Genomic DNA, 23,437 nt, shown 5'->3' with positions numbered 1-23,437 from the left:
ATAAATAAAATAAATAAATAAAGAATGTGCTACGGGAGGCCATGTCAGAGAAGGCTCCCTTCCTGACACCAGTGGATTAATTTAGCAACTCGGTGGTGTGTCTTTGCAATCGGTTTGTGCGATTTTGCTGCTCTCACATATTAAATGTGAAACAGCGGCACCGATCCAACCCACGCTTCCTGGAAGGCTGAGTGTTGCTTAAGGTCGCAGTGGTGCCTGCCCACTTTCTCTTCCAGGCGCTCGAAGGCACGGGCTGTCACGGAGAAGCGAAAGAAGCCAGGGCCTGGGGCTGTTTTCCCTCGGAAGCAGCTCTTCTCCTCGGAGCGAAGGTGCGGATCCTCCGGCCGGGGTCGCCGCGTAAACGGAGAGGTTTCCCCAACAGCTGCTCCCTTCTCCTGCTTCGGCTCTCTGAGCCTAACGGTAAGGGGCCGGGAAATAAGGCGGCAGTCTGGGCGTCTCTTCACAGACCATTGGTTTCCTCTCCTCCCCTGGCGCTGGGGGAAAAAAAGGCTTAAATCTCGCTTCCTAGCCTTGTGCGGGTCTTTGGGAAGGTCCGTTTAACCGTTCCGCTCCTGGCTTTGTGTCAGCATAGTATTGCTGGGAAAGAAAAGAACGAGACCTTTGGAAAGAGCGAGCTCCCCACGTGAAGGGGAGCGGATATTTCATCCCTCCTGGGCTCCAGAGTTTTTTGGGCTATTTGGGAAGGAAGATTAAGACAGTTGGAGAGTTTGTTTTATAAAAAGGAAACTGAAAACAAGTAAATCTATGGGTGCTGCAAGAAAGAAGTTAAGCCTGCTGGACAGCAGAGATTTGGGGGGGGGGGGGACTCCCACCCAAAGAAAATGCCTCAGCAGTACACTAGTTAGCAGGAAGAGAAAATTTCTCTTGGTACTTGTTTGTTTGTTTGTCAAACATGTACAAGATAACAAGTATAGGTATGAACATAAACATGAACAAATCATCGAGTGTAAAATCAAAATTTCTACATCTTTTATTTCAAGCCATAGAGCAGAGGTCTCCAAACTTGGCAACTTTAAGACTTGTGGACTTCAACTCCCAGAATTCCTCAACTGGCAAAGCTGGCTGAGGAATTCTGGGAGTTGAAGTCCACAAGTCTTAAAGTTGCCAAGTTTGGGGGCCCTGCCCTAGAGAATAGGCTGTGGAAGGCTTGAATTGGTGCCTGAAGGATCTGAGAAAGTGGTTGGTACGGAACCAGCTTAGGCTGAATCTGGAAAAACTGGAGGTGCTGTTTTTGCAGAAATCATCAGATCTCAGGATAGCACCATCTTTAGCTTCAGGTAGGATGCTACTGTTCCTTTTAGTGCATGCTAATTCAATAGGCACCGGCCAGCCCAGGAGAGCAATTACCCAATTAAAGCTGTGTCATCCAGTGGGATTCTTTTCCAGGATCAGGAGGCACTATCAATAAGAATTCAGATCATCTGTTGTCTGCTTAACTTGAAAGCTACCTGGAAGATACTTTGGAAGCGCAGTTGGTATAAAATGCTGCATGCTGACAGGTGAAAGCTGACTGGGACAAGAAAAAGCGGCCTTGCAGAAGCTGCATTGGTTGCCAGTGGGCTTCTAGTGCTGGTGGTCACCTGTAAAGTCCTATATAATTTGAGTCCTCATTGCTTCAGGGCCCATATGTTCCTTGTAAAATATACCTGTCCAATATATGCTATAGATTTCTCCTTTCCAGATGTGAACTAGGTGGGATTCCAGAAGGAGATCTTTTTAATTGTACTTGCGTTGCTGTGGAACAGTTTACCCAGCACAACAGTTACTTATCTACAGGTAGTCCTTGCTTAATGACAATTCTGGGGATCAGAATTTCTGTCCCTAAGTGACACAGGCATAAAGTGCAATATCAGGTGATCACATCGCTTAGCAAACAGCAACCCCAACAGTCTCAGTTGCTATGGTTAAGTGGAGATCGTGGATTGTTAAGTGAGGACCACCCATGATCATGACTTGTGACTTACCACTGGCTTCCAAGCAAAGTCAACAGGAAAGCCAGCAGAAAGTTGCAAGCCCCAAGAAGCAGGCAGGCAAATGAGTGCTATGGGATAGAACTGGGTTGGGGTAGTGGGTGCTGCAGCACCACAAGACTGGGTAGTGGGGAAGGGACAACACAGGGCAAGTGCAGGAAAGGACACTGCAGTGCTGCATAAATGCAGTTCTGTGCTTGCAGACTATGGAGTGTGGGCAGGGGGCTGCTGTGGGCATATACATCTATAGAATACAAGGCCCTACGTAGTGGGTTGCTTGGAGAAAAATTGGCAGGAGTGACTTGTGACCTTCTCTGCCAACTTGACTTAGCTTGTGGGAAAATTAGAAGGGAAGGTTGCCAAAGGCCAATCATAGAATGCTGCAACCACTGTAAGTACTAGACAGTTGCCAGGCACCCAGATCATGATCACTTGACAACAGGGATGCTAGGGCAGCCAGAGCTACACATGCTGGTTATAAGTGTGGAAAGGGAACTTCACGAAGACAGTAGTGTCACAAAAACAGGAAAAGCCCAAGGGAAACATCAGGTCAGCCATAAAACAAACTCACATAGGAAAAGGAATCAAATAAAAAAGGTATTAAAGAATTCCTATAGACAAAAGCCTAAGTAATTAAGAAAACTAGACAAATAAGAAAAGGAAACAAAAAGATAATTTAGAAAACCCTTACAAACAGAGGACATACCAAATAAGCAAAACAAACAGACAAAAGACACAAAATATAAATTACAAAAGGGACAGACAGGAGATTGCCACAGAACAAATATGAAAAACTATCTTAAAGCTAAAAGAGATTAGAGAAAACCAATAATACAATCTAGCCACCCTGCGGAGTTTGCCTTCCGCACCCCGCGGAGTTTGCCATCTGGCGGGAATAAAGACAAACTCAAACAGGATTTGAAACATTAAGCACAAATACAAACATTCGCACAAAATCAACTTACAAAGGGAGAAAAGGGTATAAAAAACCAGGGACTTACCATAAGAAGCTAGCTAGCCCAGGAACGCAGACTTCTCGCTGTTCCCCGCCTTCCTGAAAAATAAAAAGATCCAGCTTTCAAGCAGTTGTCCGTATCCTTGTGCCGGAGCTCTCCCAGTGGGAAAATCGAATCCTCGAAAGAAAGGCATTTTGGCACCTTTCAACATAAGTCTCACTTGTTTCAGTGCCATCACAACTCCGAATATTCATTGAACGAGTGGTTGGGACAGGATAATTTTTAAATGCTTGTAAAGAAATTTTAATTGTGTTGTTTTATGCCATTGGATATAAATTGTCTAGAATCTAAAATGAATTGGTGGCTCAGAACTCTCGTAAATATGTAGTGACGTAAGATCATCACTGGAGCAACATAAGAATGTATATAGGAATACTTTTCAAATTTCCTTAAGTTTTTTAATTGACCTAACTTTTGTATAATTATGAAATACTCTTCATGCAAACCATGGCATGTGTCAGGTCCCATATATTTCTATTGGGACGCTGGCATTCTGGTGGGAGGGGGGAGGATTGGAGGGATCTCTCTATGAAGTTTCTGTTTCTGTTTCCTGCATTGCCGTGCTGTGAGATTCTGTTTCCTGCATTGCTGTGCTGTGAGATTCTGTTTCCTGCATTTCTGTGCTGTGAGATTCTGTTTCCTGCATTGCTGTATTGTGGGAGGGGTTTTATTTGCATTGTTTTAAATTGCTGTTTTTTAAGTGGGAACATTTAGTTCCTGCCTAGACCTCTTGCTATCACGCCTTTCAATGAAAGCTCCTTTTAGAACTGCAGTTCCATGAATCCTGCTTTCTTGGGAAGATTGGAGAGGCAAGACCTTACAGCACGTTAGGTTTAATATGTTTGTTTTATTTGAGAGAATTGTGTAACACAAAGGGCCACTATAAATAGCTGCTTTAAAAAAAAAAGCAAATACAAATGTTTACATCATAAAAAGAAATAATAAACTTAAACCAATCAACAATGGCCTTAAACCAAACTATGATTTGCTGAACAGAGATAACAAAACACAATGTCTATCATTTCCAAAGTACACTTCAGGCTACAGATTTGTCCACAATAATACTGCTGAGCTTTCATCATTTCGTGAGTAAACCGCATGAAAGATCTACACACACACACACACACACGAGAAACAAGGAAAATGTGAGGTATAAATGAATGGATTCCATATTTTTCCAACAGCATTAATTCTAAGGCATTAGATGATGGCTTGGAATATCAATGTATCTTAAATTTGCACCCACATGTTTTTTAAACATTATTTAGGGAATATATCTATTTTGTATTTATGTATGTATGCATGTATGTGTGTGTGTGTGTGTGTGTGTATAGATATAGATATAGATATAGATATAGATCTTTGGTTATTTGGGTTTTCTCCCGTGTAAGATTGGAAGTATCTAGGCAACGTTTCGATGAAGTCTCTTCATCATCTTCAGGCTTGTGTCTTCAGCTCTGTGCTTCTCAGAGTGATGTGAGCTTGCAGCTGCTTCTTCCTTTTAACTGCTAGTGGGGGTGTGACTTGATTGGGTGGGGGCTTGGCTGTGTTCTGATTGGGGTTTGGCTGTGGGGTTGGGGTTGGCCGTGTTCTGATTGGCTGGAGGTGTGTTCTGTTCAGGTGGGGGCTTGGTTGTGCTCAGGTTAGTCTTAGTTGCTGGGGGAATTTGAGCTGGTGAGCTGTGATCTTGCTGTTTGGCTTTGAGTTTGTGGTCGTGCTGCATCTTCATGGTGGGGGTCAGTTCGCTTCATGTATGGCTCAGAGGGGTTTGAAGTGGGTAGTGATGCAGCTGCAGTGCGGCTTCTGGTCTGTGGTCATGTCTCATCTTCTGTATGGGTGTGAGTCTGCTTTTTACGTGGAAGTGTGGTGGTGGCATCTTGTGTGGCCCTCGTGGGTGTGGGTCTGGTGTCATTCTTCATGTTAGGTACTCGTCTGTTCATGAGGGCGGGTTTCCAAATAGCTGGTAGGCGGGAGGTGTCATCTCTTTTATTCATGCTGTGTGGGCGTTTTTCTATCTCTATGGCTTCTCTGATTATTCTGTTGTTGAAGTGTTCGGTTTTGGCGATAGTTCTAGTATTTTTAAAGTCAATCTCATGTCCTGTGGCTTTGAGGTGTTGGACCAGGGAAGAGGTCGGTTCTTCTTTTTTGATTGAGTTCTTATGTTCTTCAACGCGTGCACTTATTCTTCTGTTAGTTTGTCCAATGTATGTGGTGGGGCAGGCGGTGCAAGGGATTTCGTATACTCCTTGGTTTTCTAACTCGATTTTGTCTTTAGGGTTTCTTAGGATGGTGGATATTTTTCTGTTTGTGCAGAATGCCAATGCCATCCTCAAACCCAAACTATGGTTAAGATACATCGATGACACATTCATGATTTGGCCCCATGGACAAGAAAACCTAAACAATTTCCTAACACACCTAAACAGCGCACACCCCAAAATCAAGTTCACCATGGAAACAGAAACAAACAAACAACTACCATTCCTAGATGTACTAATCTACAAAAAAACAGATGGCACACTAGGACACACCATATACCAGAAGAAAACACACACCAACCGCTACCTCAACGCCCAGTCCCACCACCACCCAGCACAGATAAACTCCGTGGCTAAAACACTAATTACTAGAACCAAACGCCTGGCAGACAAGACACACATTAAGACTGAACTATGCACCCTGACTAAAATATTGACAGTCAACGGCTTCCACAAAAGCAAAATCACCAACTTGATCCACAAAAACACACTGAGACATAATAGAGACCCAGAAGATGAACAGACCCATGGAACAGCTGTCCTGCCCTACATAAGAGGCACTACAGACAAAATTAGTAAGATACTATACAGACACCACATCAAGACTGCCTTCAAAACAGACAGAAAAATAGCAGCCATCCTCAGAAACCCCAAAGACAAAATTGACCTGGAAAACCAAGGCATATACGAAGTCCCCTGTGCATCATGCCCGGCCACATACATTGGACAGACCAATAGAAGAATAAGCACCCGCCTGGATGAACACAAAAATGCAGTCAAAAAGCTGGAACACACTTCCTCACTAGTCCAACACATGGAAGCCACAGGTCATAGAATCAACTTTAATGGCACCAAAACCCTAGCCACTATAGAAAATCCCAGCCACAGAGTCATCAGAGAAGCCATAGAGATTGAAAAAAGACCAGAAAGCATGAACAGAAGAGATGATTCCACCAGGCTGTCAATCATTTGGAAGCCTGCACTCACAAACAAAAAATCTCCACACCACAAGCCAGGCAAACACCTGGGCACAAACAGATCCCCCTGATACCTCCAGCTCAAACACACCCCAACCAGGCACCCAGATGAAACCCAGCTTCCTAACTAATGATAGCCGTCCATTTACCCGAAGCCAAGCTGCACTAAAGGCCTCCAATAAAGTAACACAATGTTGCCAGCCAATCAAGATACAAAAAGAGCCAAAAAAAACAGACAGAAGATATTAGAAGCAGAACACAGCAAACTCCAAGACCAATAAACACAGACCAAGACTCTCAACCAATCAGGATGAAGAAAAAACCATTCTGGCACAGCAATAGGCTGCCCCAAATTTAAATCTGAAACCACTGTAAAGTCTAACTCACAGACAAACACTATACAAAAGCCTGATGATGGCAGATGAGATTCTGCTGAAACGTTGCTACAACTTTAAAAGCACCACTACTATGACATGGGAAAATACCCGAACAAAGCTGAATGCCATACATGTAAGTACCCGCGAAAACTTAAGAAAACAAATATATATATGTATATGTATATGTATATGTATATGTATATGTATATGTATATGTATATGTATATATGGCATTCAGCTTTGTTCGGGTATTTTCCCACGTCATAGTAGTTGTGCTTTTAAAGTTGTAGCGACGTTTCGGCAGAATCTCACCTGCCATCATCAGGCTTCTGTATTGTGTCCGTCTGTGAGTCAGGCCCCCACAGTTGTTTCAGTTTTAAATTTGGGGCAGCCTATTGCTGTGCCAGAATGGTCTTTTCTTCATCCTGATTGGTTGGGAATCTTGGTCTGTGTTTATTGGTCTTGGAGTTTGCTGTGTTCTGCTTGATTGGTGTTTCTAATATCTTCTGTCTGTTTTGTGGCTCTTTTTGTGTCTTGATTGGCTGGCAACATTGTGTTCCTTTATTGGAGGCCTTTTGTGCAGCTTGGCTCCGGGTAAATGGATGGCTATCATTTGTTAGGAAACTAGGTTTCATCTGGGTGCCTGGTTGGGGTGTGTTTGAGCTGGAGGTATCAGGGGGGATCTGTTTGTGTCCAGGTGTTTGCCTGGCTAGTGGTGTGGAGATTTTTTTGTTTGTGAGTGCAGGCTTCCAAATGATTGACAGCCTGGTGGAATCATCTCTTCTATTCATGCTTTCTGGTCTTTTTTCAATCTCTATGGCTTCTCTGATGACTCTGTGGCTAGGGTTTTCCATAGTGGCCAGGGTTTTGGTGCCATTGAAGTTGATGCTATGACCTGTGGCTTCCATGTGTTGGACTAGTGAGGAAGTGTGTTCCAGCTTTTTGACTGCATTTTTGTGTTCATCCAGGCGGGTACTTATTCTTCTATTGGTCTGTCCAATGTATGTGGCCGGGCATGATGCACAGGTGACTTCGTATATGCCTTGGTTTTCCAGGTCAATTTTATCTTTGGGGTTTCTAAGGATGGCTGCTATTTTTCTGTCTGTTTTGAAGGCAGTCTTGATGTGATGTCTGTGTAGTATCTTGCTGATTTTGTCTGTAGTACCTCTTATGTAGGGCAGGACAGCTGTTCCATAGGTCTGTTCATCTTCTGGGTCTCTATTATGTCTCAGTGTGTTTTTGTGGATCAAGCCGGTGATTTTGCTTTTGTGGAAGCAGTTGGCTGTCAGTACTTTAGTCAGGGTGCATAGTTCAGTCTTAATGTGTGTCTTGTCTGCCAGGCATTTGGTTCTGCAATTAGTGTTTTGGCCACGGAGTTTATCTGTGCTGGGTGGTGGTGGGATTGGGCGTTGAGGTAGCGGTTGGTGTGTGTTTTCTTCTGGTATATGGTGTGTCCTAGTGTGCCATCTGTTTTTTCCTACATCTAGGAATGGTAATTGTTTGTTTGTTTCCGTTTCCATGGTGAATTTGATTTTGCCACTAATTGCACAAGGCCAAATGAAGTACAAAGTCAACACGGAGCTTCAGATTTTAAACCAACCAGAAGGAACAAAGTTGCTTCCTGCAAAAGCTCCTGTACCTTTGCTCCACCTTTATGTCTTATGGGAGGGGCCAATCATCTCCAAGCCTTACTCCTGAGTCGCCCCTTTTGTCTTAACTGTTCTTGCCTTCTGGCAGCTCTGCGCAAGCATACACTGGGAACAGGCTCCCCCTGTTCCTCTGCCTCACTGATGTCAGATTCTGTCTAATTATTGCAAAAACTCTGCTTTTAGGAGTATAAAGTAGAAATCTACAGAATGAAAACTGCATGGCAATAAGTGCCCAGGTGCTTCTTTGAAAAGCTTATCTAAATTGGCTGGAAGCAGTTTAGAATTGGACAATGTTGCCCACCAGTTTTGTATTGCCAAATTTAAAACGAGATTGGCTGGCTGTACTGAGGATATGATAAATTGGGTATTATCTGACATCCAAAGTTCCCCTTGAGACAACTCTGTGTATTTGGCAGGTAATGGATTGATCTGATCTTCTTCATTTCCAAAATTAATATTATTACTGTTATGAAATTATGGTGTCTGTGTGTGTCAAATTTGAATTTATCCTGTGAAACAGGCTACTCATTTTAATTTCTAGCTTTGTTCTCGTTACCTTTATATTTGTGTTTTAACTCATGTACAGTACCCGTTTCACAAACAGAACTGAGAGCAACCTTCCAAGGTATTAGACCAAAAATACTATGTAGGAGTTTACAACTGAAAATGCTAGAAAGTGCATCTTGAATATGCAAGGAAAAATGTTTTTTTACCCCTATAACCAAGTAATGGTCTCTCATCTTATGAAACCGCACATAAAGATTCTTTGCTCTTCTTGAAAAATATCTTAAAGTTTTTTAGAGGACCTGGTAGAAGTTCACAGACAGATTTAAGCATTTTTCTAATTAAATATTTTTGAGCCCCATGTCAAGACATTCAAAGCAAAATATCAGTAGCGCTAGAGGATACTAGCTTGTGAAATGCAGTAGTGGGTTTTTAAAAATGTACTGTTTAGACTTTAGAGCCTTGGGGTGATGGGTTAATATTGTTTTAATCTGTAAAATATTTTTCTAAGGTGACTCCAGTAATGGCAAAGATGATGAGAAGGAAGTGTGCGCTTTGTCCAAACGGTGAACCATGTGCGATTATGTACGTCGCTGAAGAGCAGAATCTTGCAGTTCATCAGGACTGTTTGGTGAGGTTTGCTAGTGACATTCAAACTGTGTTTACTGATGGGAAAATGAAAAAGACCTGAAAAAAGACCTGAAGCACAATTCATAATTGATACACCTATTTCTTTTATACCACATGTCCTATAGTTTTATAGGTATGCACTACAATATCAAGAGTTAAAATGTAAATACTTTCCTGGTTGGAGTACAAGAAGACCATTATTTTGGAAGGTCAGAAGTACTATAATTCTGATAATTCTATAAAAATAATATTTTTATAGTGGTATGTTAAAATACAGCAGAGATTATTTAGGAGCATAAATGACCAGTTCAGGCAATTGCTATAATAAATCATGAGTCCATTCCTCTATTTGTCCCTTTCCTTATGCCTTTCTTTATGTTCATGTAATCCATATTTTGCAGATTACATGAACTGTATGTTAACTAATTAATTAATATCCTGCCTTTATTATTTCTGTGAATAACTTAAGGTGTCTAACATATCTAATATTCCTCCCTCCTATTGTCCCCACAACAACAACCCTGTTAGGTGTGTTGAGCTGAGAGAGAGTGGCTGGCTCAAAATCACCCAGCTGACTTTCATGGCTAAAATAGGACTAAGAACTCCCAGTTTCTTGCCTTGTGTATATGCATCCTTTTATTGATAGACAATGAGAGGGAGGGAGCCTTTTCCCCTCACTTTTCTCCTTGAGGATCAAGGCCCAGAGAGCAGGATTTTCAAGGCATCCCGCTTCCCCTGAATCTATAGCTTCTAGTGTGCTGGCTTTGCTTCTCTTTTTACTTCTCCATTGGGAAAAGTGATGGCTCCCGGAGAAACTGATTTGTCCCTTCCTGATGAAAAAGTGAATTGTGACTAGAGTCCCAGGGAGAGGAAGAGAACATGCCATGGACAGCTTTGTAGTCTAGCTGAATCGAGAGGGGCTCAGAAAGGGGTTTTGAAAGTTTTGGGTATCCAGGCTAAAAGTTTGAGAGGTATATATATCAAGGTTTTCTAAATATACTCTGAAGAAAAAAAGAATCACATGGAAACAAGTTAGGCTTTATAATACTGTGTATTTATTCTAAGCTTGGATAATGCTTATATTTTATATTCTGCTTTTTTTTTTTAATTCAAAAATCTTCCTATGGAAGGACTGGAGGACTGGAATCGCAGTCCTCACATTGGCAGAAGTAGAAGTGAGAGAATAGGACCAGAAAAGAAAAAATATATTCAATCCATTCTGCAGTTGGATTTAGAGATGGGGAATTTGGAGATGATATTTTCACAAAACTTCTTCTGAATGATTTTCAAGCAAAGTGGTAAACTTCTTATAATTAGGTATCAAAATTTAGGAGTTTGAACAGTTTTTCTTGGAATACCTCCTCCTTGAACCGTGTCTTCTCCAATACCCGTTTTCTCCAAACCTCCTGACTCACTGTCTGGGGTTCCTTATGATTGTAAAGACTTTCCTTGCTTCTCAACAAATTCCTTTCTCCCTCTGTCTTTTCACATTGGAAAAAAATTAATATGGACCATAGGCTTGCTTGGAAAACAGATAACATGAGTAGATGAAACCTTTTGCTCTGAAATATGCCTCCTTGTCTGGAAAAAGGTGAAAGGGAAGGAAGAAGAATGGTGTTCTATGGAAGGGTGAATGGAAGAATAGCCGTTCTGTGATTGGGCATGCTGTTCCCCCAGCAACTGTTTAAGAGAACACCCAAAATATGTTTTCAAAATTCAAAACAGTTAGTTTCTTAATACTTACCAGTATTGTTCTTCTAAGTAAGTTCTCTGCAGCCACAGATGCTGCTTTCCATCTTCTCAGCAAGATATTGCTCAAGAGAATAATTGCTGAACATATTCTTCTCTGGATTAGTCAGTAGAAATGAGTGGGAGTTTATGAGTAAGAGACAGAGGGACAACACTGTACTCTGTACAAAAGCTGCTTCTGCCAGCCAGAAGATTTTCATTAATGTTTTGTACTACCCCCAAACTGTATTCTCAATGTTCTTGAATTCCCATTTGAGGATATGAAGGTTGTTACCTATATGCTAGTAATTAACTGCTATTCTTCATAATCTGGCTATATTATTTTATCTGCAAACTTGTAACTTCATTATGTCAGAGGTGAAGCTGCACAGTACCAATATCTATAGCTCTCAGCAATGGCTGTTTGGGGTGACAGGACCTTATATTAAATATCTTAGAAGGTTTTAACATTTTTTTCTTCATAAAATCTGTTGAGTGTTTTCAAGGAAACTAGGGAAAGTGTATGAGATAGGAAGAACAGCTCCAGTGGTTAAATGCTAAGAGTTATATGCTTCCTAATCAGGCAGGCATAGGGACACTGATATATATTTTTTTCTATCATTTTGGCACATGCTTTTTTCATTCATTTTTTTACCATTTTGCTGAAATTTTTCTTAACATCACTTAGGATTCCTCCCCTATATTAAGTATGAGACCATGGAGCATCCAGAGTGATAATGGTTATTTTTGTGGATGAGTAAACTGACAGAAGAAATTGCTAAAACTTCATAAATTTATGAGGTAGCACTGATCCCCAGCCAATTCTTGCTGCTATTTTTAACATTTTATTTTGTCGTGTCCTCTTGTTTTAAATCTTATTTTTTAATTTCATTTCTAGTTATTTTCTTCAGCATTTGTGGAAGTGGAAGAACAGAACACAGAGGATCTTGATAAAAGATTTGACGTGGTTTCAGTAATGAAGGAAATAAAGAGAGGAAAGAAACTGGTAAGACATTTTTCCTGTTTTAAAATTCTGTATCAGAATTACTTAAAATAATTTATTTTCACATTAAGCATTTGGAATATCCACTTTGGAGACCTAAAGATTATAATACGAACCAATAGTCTAGTAGTCCCCCTGTCTCATTGATAGAAATGTTGATGCTACTGCTGTTTTTCCCCCCATTTTAAAACACTGGGAGTGTAAATTGGTTTGTGTAGGGGGAAACTGACAGAGAAAAATGAATAAAAATAACATGGTTTCATCAGTTAACACCTTCCTGCAGTGGAGCAGTGTTATTTAACTGAACTAGAAAACACAAATCTTTATGGAACCCTAGTTACATAGGCTGTCATCATGAGTAGCAATTAAACAAAATAAGCTTAACAGCCCCTGTCCAATAACAACCATTGGCTGTCTGAAAGCGGCGAGGCAAATACTTTTTCTTATTTAATCCATTTCAGGTCAAGATATTAGTAAATACAACTCCCATGTGGTTTCATATTCTTGTTACAAAACAGAGATTACACTTTACTCTAAATCAGAGGTATCAAACTCACGTCACAGTGTTGTCACATGACTTATCAGGACTTTTCCTCCTTCACTAAACTGAGCAGGGGCATGGCAAGCACATGACACATCCCGCCTATTCTAAATGGTTTAGTTTAAACACGATCACAGCATAGAAGCCAGCATGTGATGAGTGAAGGAGAAGTAAATGGGTCTAATGCAGTGGTGGGATTCAAATTTTTTTACTACCGGTTCTGTGGGCGTGACTTGATGGGCGTGGCAGGAAAAGGATACTGTAAAATCTCCAGTCAGAGGTGGTATTTGCCAGTTCTCTGAACTACTCAAAATTTCCGCTACCGGTTCTCCAGAACTGATCTGAACCTGCTGAATACCACCTCTGGTCTAATGCCACTTCCTGGTTTTATAAACTGCAGTTTAAAAAGTGGTTTCAATTTGTTTCCATACAGCTGTGCCATTTCTGTCACAAGAGCGGGGCGACCATTGGCTGTGAGATCAAACACTGTCGCAGAAGTTACCATTATTTTTGTGCCTTGTGTGATGATGCTTCAGTAGAAACAGATGAAAACGAAGGCCTGTACCGGTATATAATCAGATGTTTTCTAAAACCTTTTCAAGAAAATCCTATATAGTATATTTATGTTTTGAAATTACCTGAATGGCAAAAAAAGGCTTTATCTAATGGGTGTTTATTCCCCATGAATCCAAATGTCTCAGAATATCTTAGCCTGGAAAACCAGTAAAAAAAATGTTCTCTTTAAAATTAGAATCTGACCCACTATAATCTCCCATTTTTAGAAAAGCTATTTGTTCCAGCTATTGAATTCAGCAACATGATGGCAAAATCAATAAGTTGTATTATCTACAATGCTTAGAAATACAGAAAGGACTAGCTCTGTATGCTATAGAAGTATAAGTAGTCAATAATCGGAGTTGAGGGGGAAAATATTGCTATATCATTCATATTTTCCCTTAAGTTTGGGATTTCTAGGATTCTGGCAGGAAAAGCTAGAAACTATTGAACTATCAAGATGTTATCTATAATATTTTGAGCTCTACCTTAGTTCTGAATATGTATTCTTTAGGCTAGGATGAAGCTGGCTTTTTGTAACAGCCAAAGTGAGCATTTATATATACAGAAAAATGAATTCAGAGTGTGAGAACTTCTAGCCTGGTAAGGAAAAGCTGGGATTGGTTATTAAATCCCAGTACAGTGAATGCAGGTGGGCTTCCACCACATATGTCTACTCCAAAAGACTTGAGGAGGGCCCACAGTGACTCATAGAAAAAAGGAAATACTTGATAAGTAGAATTTCATTTATCTAACGAAAATAACTGAGAGGTAACTAAATTTTATTTGTAGTAAAAGACCCAATTCAAAGGATTGAATAGGCTATTATGAAAACATAACAAACAGATACGAGTGGTGAAGGATAAAGAAATACAAAACTGCTCAAACAATGTACTACATTAAGTAATCCAGTCTGTAAATCAGCAAAGCATAGCTATTTCCAAAGCCCACATTCAGCAATATCAGTAGAACAGAATTTAACCATCCATCTGCAGATTTCCAGGGAATAAATCAGCCAGTAGAAAAGTACATTCTCTTCATCTGACCTACAAGGATGGTTAGATATCAAAAGCATTATTAAATCAGCTCTGTGAAATGCGCATGGCTCAGGTTCTTCAAATGGGCAATCTTGAACTGGAGATTTATTATATCTTGCCTCAATAAGCATTGGTGGGAAGGTATCAAATCTGGCTAAAGAGAGGTTTCCTCAGGCACAGTGCACACATATATTATTAATAAAGCTAGGATAAAAAGTCTTCTGGTCAGACCTTCATTATAGCAATGGGGAATGGAGATGAGCACTAAAAATACATTGATTTAACTTCAGAAAAGTATTCTCTGTCCCAAATGGGATATTTAGGATCTAATTCTGTGTCTTTTCATAGGATGCTAAATTTTTCTATCTGGATCAGAAGGACTGATCTGAAATTTCAATAGAAATAAATTTCAATTTCATTCACAAACGGAGTTTGAGACACACTGGGGAACCAGAATTCCTCTTATAAATGTACATGATATTATTTCTAAAGATCATGTATTTAGAAATAAAATAAATTGTCCTATGTTTGTAATGTTCACAGCTTTAATTTGTTCCTTTCACAGTAAAAAAAATTGGCTCAGGGAGAATTGCCACCTTTGGTTCTGGATGGGGTGGCAGTACCCCAAACAGACCCTGTGTGTAATCTAGGGTTTTCCTGGACTCATGACTCCTGCTCAAAGAGCAGGTGGCAGTCGTGGCTAGGAGGTCCTTTGCGCAACTGTGGGTTGTGCAGCAGTTACACCCTTTCCTGGACCAGTGGTCCCTACTCACAGGCACTCATGGCCTAGTCACTTCCCATCTTGATTATTGCAACACCCTCTACATGGGGCTGCCCTTGAAGAACATTTGGAAGCTCCAGTTGGTGCAAAATGCAGTGGCCCACATGGTTTTGTGCAGACCCCGCTGTGCACATGTTTCACCTCTCCTGTGGGAGCTGCATTGGTTGCCGGTTTGCTTCCGGGTGCAATTCAAGGTGCTGGTTGTCACCTTTAAAGCTCTTCATGGCTTGGGACCAGGTTATCTGAGGGAATGTCTCTTGCCGGTCACATCTACCCAACCCATTGGGTAGATGTGAGGCAGGGAATGCTGAGGGAGATACACCTGGTGGGACCAAGAAGAAGGGCCTCTGGAACATCATTCCCCCAGAGATTAGAATGGCCCCCTCTCTAATACTCTTCCAGAAGGCATTGAAGACCTGGTTCTGCCAGCGGGCCTGGGGAACCCAGAGTGGGGTAGAGCCTATCAAATAGTTTGTGTGATCTGATGTTGTTGGGGTTGGGGTTTGTGATTTTTTTTTTCCAGATTTTGTTCTATTGTACTTTATTAATTTATTTGATTCTTGTTAGTTTTTATTTTTATTTTAAATATGGTTTTACATTCTGTAAGCTGCCTCAAGTCACCATGGGTGAATTAGGCGGCAATATAAATTCAATAAATAAATAAATAAAAATGATGGAGATATGATTCCAAGTTTTTAAAGGGCTTAGCTTACTCTTTCTATCTTTACCGTTTATCTTCCAGCAGTAATTACAATACAAAAAAGCTACTGCTTTTGTTTTGGCATAACTGACCATCCATTTTTCAAGTTCTTCCTTGAGCCTAGTAGCATTGTAGAAAGGATATACTGTACGCATCCTCAACTGATAGGATAGGAACGTGTTATTCTTCTGGTGTGAATGCTGATTGTCTGCTTATTTATTTATTTACAAAAAAATTCCTGATTACTCATCTGTCTTTGCTAAATCTTTATAAAAATGAAAATATTTGCTTCTATAAGTTTATTTATTTTTCTGTTTCTCTACTAGTTTGTTCTGCCAAAAACACAGCCAGAAATCCAGTTCTTGCGGTATGTATTTAGTGAATTTGTTCAAATCTGTTTCTGTCTTAGCAAGGGTTCTGAAGTATATTTTAGAAAAAAATATAGCATTGTTGCAACACTCCTTGCCACTCTTCCACAAAAAAGACCCAGGGCACTTAGGTGGTGGTGGTTTGAATATGAGCTTAATTTCTTTATTTGTTCAATCACATTTGTACAGCTGCCAATCTTACACAGTGAGTCTGGGCAATATACATAGTTATAATCAAGTATCTAAAACCATTAAAACAATGAAGTTGAATTAAGATAAAAAACAAAGAATAAAATGGCAGGAAAATATATAAAGAGTATTATTCTCATATGGTTATCTAACAGTCTGACTCTGGCATAATTAATACTACTACTAATAATAGTCTTATTCCCCAATCTGCTTTAATTGACTCCATATATTATTTATTGTTAACATATAATGTAAGAAGCTCTGGAGACCATCCTCCTAATTCTGTAGAGCAGGGCCTGGATAGCTAACTAAAGTCCTGACTGAAACCATTATTGACAGCGGTTACTGCTTGTGACTTTCAGTAATATCAACCGGGCCCATTTACATTTATTTTTATCCCAATATTTTAGATTTTCATTCTGTTTACACACACAGAAAACTGCCTTTTGCCTGGATTCTTAGATATTATAACTTGCAGGTACTCTCCTGGCTTCTTGATTTAGTCTCTTTTTCCATGCCTTGAGCAGTCATTTTTGGGAAGATGATTGTCAAGGGAGTCATAGGATGACAACCTTAACAAACATAATTCCAATGTGCTTACATCAGTTAGAACTTCAAGAGTTAAATTCCTGAGATCTCATGAATCTGCTGGGATTTCTTTCTGGTTTTTTTTTCTCTTGAAGTATTGCAGGAAATTGTGTGATAAAATATTTCGTTACTTTATTTTCTAGATAAAAACACTGAGAAGGCAATGCCCGTGCTCGTAGTGGAATCTTCCTCCACTACCACCCAAATGGTAATGAAGTTGCTTTTCGGTGTCTCAGTGAGACATTTCTAAAACTTTTAGGAGGCCACACTTCTTCACCTCCTTCCGTTGTGACTCAGGCTCACATGGCCTCACCTGGTAGAGGCAGAATTTCAGATTCTTAAAGCATCTCAATTTTATTTTGTTTTTATTTTGACCTGTGTCATTTTCTGACTGATAACTGCCACTGCTGTAACATCGCTAGACACTGATATCCTTGTTGAATGTAGAGCTGTTAAGCCTACTACTAGATACCCACCCACTAAATGCTGTTTGTCTGATGAATTCTTTTTTGTTTCTGAATTTTTGAGAGAGGAATGTCTTTTCCAATTAATCTGAGAACACGAGTGAATGATGCATTTCAACCCTTACTCTCAATCTAAGAGAAGCCGATAATCTGAGCTGTCAGATTCTGAAAATTTAATAGTTTATATCTCTACTTTTTTTACTTGGAAGTATATTGCTACTACAGTGACTTTTTGTTTTATTCTTGGTAATCTGTATGCTGGTACTGCCATCCTGTGTTATAGGTTTTAGAATTTTCTGTTTTGCTATGTGAGCACTTCTGGGGGATTTTTAGTATAAAAGTCATCAAATCATCAAAACAATTTAGGAACAAAACTTTTAAAAAAAACTTGTAAAAGTCCTCTATAAAGATTTATTGTAATTATTTTACTAATAAATGAGATATGTAAATATAATTTTAGACCATTTGGGAAGAATGTACTTTAAGACTGACTTTATTAAAAATGAATATACAGCGATATGAGTTATATCACTAATCTGGGCCATTTATAACAGTGCTATTTCAAATAAAATATTGGCAGACTGATGAGACAGTTGAGGAAGAGAACATGGAAGTCTTCAGTGAAAAACATGACCAACACAAAGGTAAAACATGGGTTATATTTGTCAATTGTTAGAATTCCTAATATAGGGGTGATGGTTGTTATTTATTTCTGTCCTAAGGCAGTTTATGCAACTTTCTTACTTTCCAATTACAAATATAGTTATAAATCGCATCTCCTTTCTTAGAGGCGATTCTTCAATTCTCCATTAATGGAGAATTATAAAGATGATGTTCTTCATTCCTGCATAGAAATCTGTAACATGAAAGAGTTGAACTATTTGGCTCAAACAAGATGAAGTGGAAATGTGTTATTTTGTTTCTCTTGAAGAAGCATGTCTAAACACACTGGGCTGGTCCAGCTTTTATGGCCTATTGGTTAATAGCTCAAAAGCCACCTGTTAATGGAAGGGGAATTTGCATTTGGGAAGATTTTGCTGGATTCAGTTAATAGTTTCAACTTAATTATCTTCTCTTCCTAACTTATTTATTTATTAAGTTTACTTTATTTGTTTGTCAAACATGTACAAGATAACAAGTATAGGTATGAACATAAACATGAACAAAGGAAGTAAATACAGATAAATGGGGACAGTAAGACAGGGACGGTAGGCATGCTGTTATACTTACGCACGCCTCCTTTAAGGACCTCTTAAGAATAGGGTGAGGTCCACAGTAGGCAATTTGAAATTGAAGCTGTGAGGGTTTGAGGCTGTAATAACGGAGTCGGAGTCGGGTAGAGCATTCCAGGCGTTGACCACTCTGTTGCTGAAGTCGTATTTTCTGCAATTGAGTTTGAAGTGGTTTACCTTGAGTTTGCATCAATTGTTTGCCGTGTATTATTGTAGTTGAAGCTGAAGAAGTCGTTGACAGGCAAAACATTGTAGCAGACAATTTTTTACTATGCTTACAGTAGATCGGACTGCATTGCCTCCTTGTAATAAAATCCCAAACCTCTAAAATCTTAAAAGGCATGCTTCACGTCTGTCTACAAGGGACAGTGATCTGGGTTTTCTCGGAGGATGTTATGATGTCATTCCCCGGAGGTTTGTACCTGCCCCAACCTTTCTTGCTTTCTGCAAATTTTAAAAACCTGGGTTGGTTGGCTAGCTTGGAGACTGGGTTGTACAGTTGAGCTTGTACCTTGTTTTAGTTGATGGTGTTGCTTGATTTTTTTAAATCTCAGCATCTATATTGGTTACCTATTTAATAATCTTTTATCTTTTTAATTTTCTGTTAGTCACCCAGAATCCTTTTTTGTTTCATTTATACATTCATTCATTGAATGAGAAAAATAAAATCAAACAAAATAATGAAATAGAATAAGAAGATCAGGCGTTGTCTTTTGGCTGTTTCAATGAGAAACCAATCTGTTGATCTCTCTGAGAGGAACATTCCTGATGCTTGTCCATCACCACACCACACCTTTTACTCATAATATCTTCCGCCTTTATGCCTTGAAAATAATTGTCATTGGACAGTGCTTCATTGTGCCAGATGAACATGAAATTAAAAATATAAAGTGCACATCATTGTATTTCTCTCTCCACAGAAAGAATAGAATTTTTAAAGAAGTGTAAGCAGGCTGGGCTTCTGAGTGAAATCTTTGAGGAAATGTCAAATACTCTTCTCCTGGCACAGGAAAAGCTGATGGAGGACAATACTCCAGAAGCAGGTATTATAAAGAATATGGAATTCTCAATTGTCTGAGATCTCCTATCTGAGAGGTTTGATCCCAAGAGTACTGTTGTGTCACCTCATGGTCTTCACTTCTCAGAGCTAAATGTTCCTGGTTCTTTTGGAGTTTCCAGTCCTCTATCATCTTTCTCCCCTGAATGCATCCCAGTTTGGTCTAAATAATTCTTGCAGTTTATCTGCTAATCATGCGTGTGAGAAAGATCTTAAAACAGTGGTTGACTGCAAACTAAATATAAATCAGTGGAATGACATGGCTTAAAAATGCAAATGGAATGTTAATTTGCATCAAAATAATTATATTTTGCAAATCACAGGAGTAAATAGTTCTGTTTTATTTTTCATTGGTCTGGAACTATCACACTAAACAGAATGGTCACATAGATGTTTCACTTAACAACCACTTGACTTAGTAACACTACTTGTCCCTGTTATGGCTGTTAAGTGAGGACCTGTGGTTCTCTCTCTTCTTAGTAAACTCTTTATCATTTTGCATCTTCTTTGAACAATTTATAGAGCAATTCATTTAGTGTCCTTCCTGTTGTTCTAGGCTTTCTACACTTCAGCTTGTTTTTTCTATATACAAAGCTAGCTATCTACCTGGTTGTATTTCTTGGTCACCAGTCCCTCCTTTTGTTTCCTACGTAATTTTTGTTTTCAGGCTTTCATTAAGGGGTTTCTATAGCCCTGTTGGCTTTTTCCACTGCCATGTCACCAGAATTATTTCAGTGTTTTCCACTAATCTTTTTATTTCTCATCTTCTCCTACTGTAAACTTAAATTTCTTTTTTTTTGAAGTGAAAATGTATTATATCCTCAAATCAAAGACCATGATCTCAATTTCCAGTTCTTCAACTAAGTATTTTCTATTAGCTAATGGCCAAATTGAGATTAGTTTATTCTCGTATACCTTCTTTTCCTTCTTCGTTTGCTGTCACCAATTTTGTGGAAGACCCTTGCCTGGCAATTGTGATAATATTATTCAGAAAATAAAGATATAGAACAAGCTATTCTCGACATTAGCCAATCGAAAATATTCTATTGGCTGATGCCATGTCTGTATAGCTGATGGAAGTGTGAATAAGTTTATGAGTAGATCATTCCTCAAGCTATCTGGTCCCAAACATACATTAAGATGTCAGCAAATTGCCTAAGTACTTGTTCTCCTGAGTTTGTTCTACCCTACTTTCCTTTACGTTCTGAAGAGTATTGTCACAAATTTTGTGGAAGGTCCTATATGCCTCTTTAAGAGATTTTCATTTAGACAATATATTGCAGTGCTTTGTTTCTGCTCTCTAAATGTTACCATTTTATGTTAGAATCTACCCGCCTTAAAAACATTATTCCAATTTAAGGATTATTGGCCTGGATTTGATTCTTTCTTGTTGCCGTTTTTAACGTGTTTAATGTTGCATGTTTCATTAAAATTGTTTTTCTTATTTGAGTTGCCTTAAAGAAAAATGTTTTTCTTTAATGAACTTAATGAATTGTCTAGTCTACTTTCCTCAATTGCTTACAATGTAAATTCTCAATAAATATATATAAACATCTTTAGAAATCTCTTGCTCTACAGTTAATGTTTTGAATTTAGATGCAACTTCGGGTATGGTTATTGATGAAAAGGTGATTTTTAAAAATACTTCTGATCATTATCATTATGCATATTTTAAAAGAAGTTTGTGTTTTTGAAGAAGTATCAGCATGTTCTTTCTATCCTTAGAGTATGAAAAAATAGTCATATCACTTTTTGATTGTGATCTCTTTGAAAATATTCTTAGAAGAGCTCATTCAGGTATGTATGAAACAAAATGTAACAATTCTTATAGTTTGTAGAACCAAAGCTATTCCTTTTAAACTAGTTAAGAATACAAATAAATACAGATAAGAATGCAGTATTATTTTTAGTACTGTGTTCCTTTGATCATGTCAGTCATTTGATCTAGAAAAAAAACTCAGCAAATAATACATCCAGGCAACACAGTGAAACCTCCATTTAGCAGGCTTCAGATGCTATTGTACAAATCAATTTTTCCTCTCCACAAAACAACGAAGCATTATTTTAACTGTATGGCTTCAGTGGCAATTTGGAGCATTTTTATGATGATATTATATAAATGATGCAAATAATACAAATTGCATCATTTAGTCATTTGTATAATGGAAATAAATACAAATGATGCAAATTGGCCCACTTACATAATTTGTATAGACGTTTGGAGTTAATGGATACCTTATCCATCTAAATCAGAGGTCTCCAAACTTGGCAACTTTAAGACTTGTGGACATAGCTGGCTGAAGAATTCTGGGAGTTGAAGTCCACAAGTCTTAAAGTTGCCAAGTTTGGGGACCCCTGATCTAAATGATCTAGTAAAACAAAGTTTAATGATATTGCTTTGTCTCCCTTACAAAGGATGGCGACTGTTTTATTGCAAATCAATATTGGTGCTTTGTGCTATAATTCTACCTCGTTTACTTCAGTTGCACTCTTAAATTTACGTGTGTGACTTTGTGGAACAATACTTTTGATTGCTGCTGTTCCTGGCTCTGCCATTCTCGAATAGGGAGAAAGCTCTTGGTATGCAGCTTCTCTAGTTGCTATTCTTTGAGATTTACATACCAGTTATACTTTGACAATTTTTCACAAACAAGTTTGTGGGTTTTTTTGTTTTGGGGGGGAAGATGGAAAAGGGAAAGAAAAGAACGAGAGGAGGGGAGAGGCAATTATAGATGAGAAGGGCTGGCAAAAGTAATGGATGGTCCCCATCACCTAAGATGCAAAGTTTCACATTCTCCCTGAAGGACTGTGGCCCTTCTGTTTCCCCAACCTTCTTCCCCTCCTGGCATTGCTCTTCTAAATCTATATACTTTAATAGTAATTTGCCTGGCATAAATAATACTTTTTAATATATCTCTGCATATGTTGCTAATCTTAAGTACTGGTTTTAATTTATACAGGAACAGAGGGAAAAATTCAAGAACTAATGAATACACGGGAAAAACTGGATGCTCAGATTGAACTTTTTAGAGATTTAAAAGAAACAATATTTCCTGTCTCAGAAGACACAGATAATACCTCAAGTGGTATCTTTGAATAACCCACCATCTTTAAAATGTTCACTGCCCCCCCCCCCACATTTTATACGTGGGTAACTGTTGTTTTCCCAATTTTACAGTTGAGACCTTTTTGATCTAGCCAATAATCTACCATTAGTTTTAAATTAGAGTGTATACTTCCAAGAGGCTTCAAATGCCTTCTATTACCGTAGATGAAAATTGATGGAAGAAAATGAGTGAATTCATGATATGCACTTTATCTGCAGATGAAATTATTAACATACTATTGTAAATCACTCTGGTTTGGTTTACGGTTATCTTACAGAGCTATTAGATACAGGTTAAGATGATCACTAGAAGGCAAAAAGAAAGACAAATACCCGATACTTTCCTGCCACTTAATGGTCATTCAAGGTTTTTGCAATTCAGACTCAGTATCTCTTATCATATACACTCACTTAATTTCCCAAAGAAACTGCTCTTCCTGCTTCAAGTTTTACGAGAAAGATATACCGTATTTGCCGGCGTATAAGACGACTGGGTGTATAAGACAACCCCCAACATTTCCACTCAAAATATAGAGTTTGTTATATACTCGCAGTATAAGACTACCCCTCTTCCACACACCTTCCACTTTTGCACTTTTTTTTTTTTTTGACGCACTTTTCTGCTTTGGACAATTTTGAAATGAGCTAATCCAATTTTGAACCAAGAATATGCAAATAGCTATGGA

The 23,437-nt window shown here is 38.8% G+C and overlaps 1 protein-coding gene across 2 annotated transcripts; it reads left to right on the top strand.

Annotated features, from left to right (window-relative positions):
• Positions 1-201: 201 nt before the first annotated feature.
• Positions 202-22,776, top strand: PHF11 (PHD finger protein 11). Of its 2 annotated transcripts, none has more exons than XM_026679072.2 (10): positions 202-420; positions 9,284-9,403; positions 12,029-12,136; positions 13,108-13,241; positions 16,074-16,114; positions 17,036-17,100; positions 17,937-18,000; positions 19,509-19,631; positions 21,371-21,442; positions 22,606-22,776. In XM_026679072.2, exons 2-10 carry the CDS (start codon positions 9,296-9,298, stop codon positions 22,743-22,745), a joined length of 855 nt encoding a protein of 284 aa, XP_026534857.2. In that variant the 5' UTR covers positions 202-420; positions 9,284-9,295; the 3' UTR covers positions 22,746-22,776. The 2 variants fall into 2 exon arrangements, with proteins under 2 accessions (XP_026534857.2, XP_087805363.1); XM_087949237.1 differs by having other exon boundaries at positions 209-329.
• The last annotated feature ends 661 nt before the right edge of the window (positions 22,777-23,437 follow it).

This window comes from Notechis scutatus, chromosome 1 (assembly GCF_049901735.1).
Source record: "Notechis scutatus isolate UNSWTSFEM ecotype Mainland chromosome 1, rNotScu1.2, whole genome shotgun sequence".
In the NCBI taxonomy this organism is placed as follows: Eukaryota; Metazoa; Chordata; class Lepidosauria; order Squamata; family Elapidae; genus Notechis; species Notechis scutatus.
The sequence above is the reverse complement of the archived record's forward strand: the minus strand, read 5'-3'. Positions and strand labels throughout refer to the sequence as shown.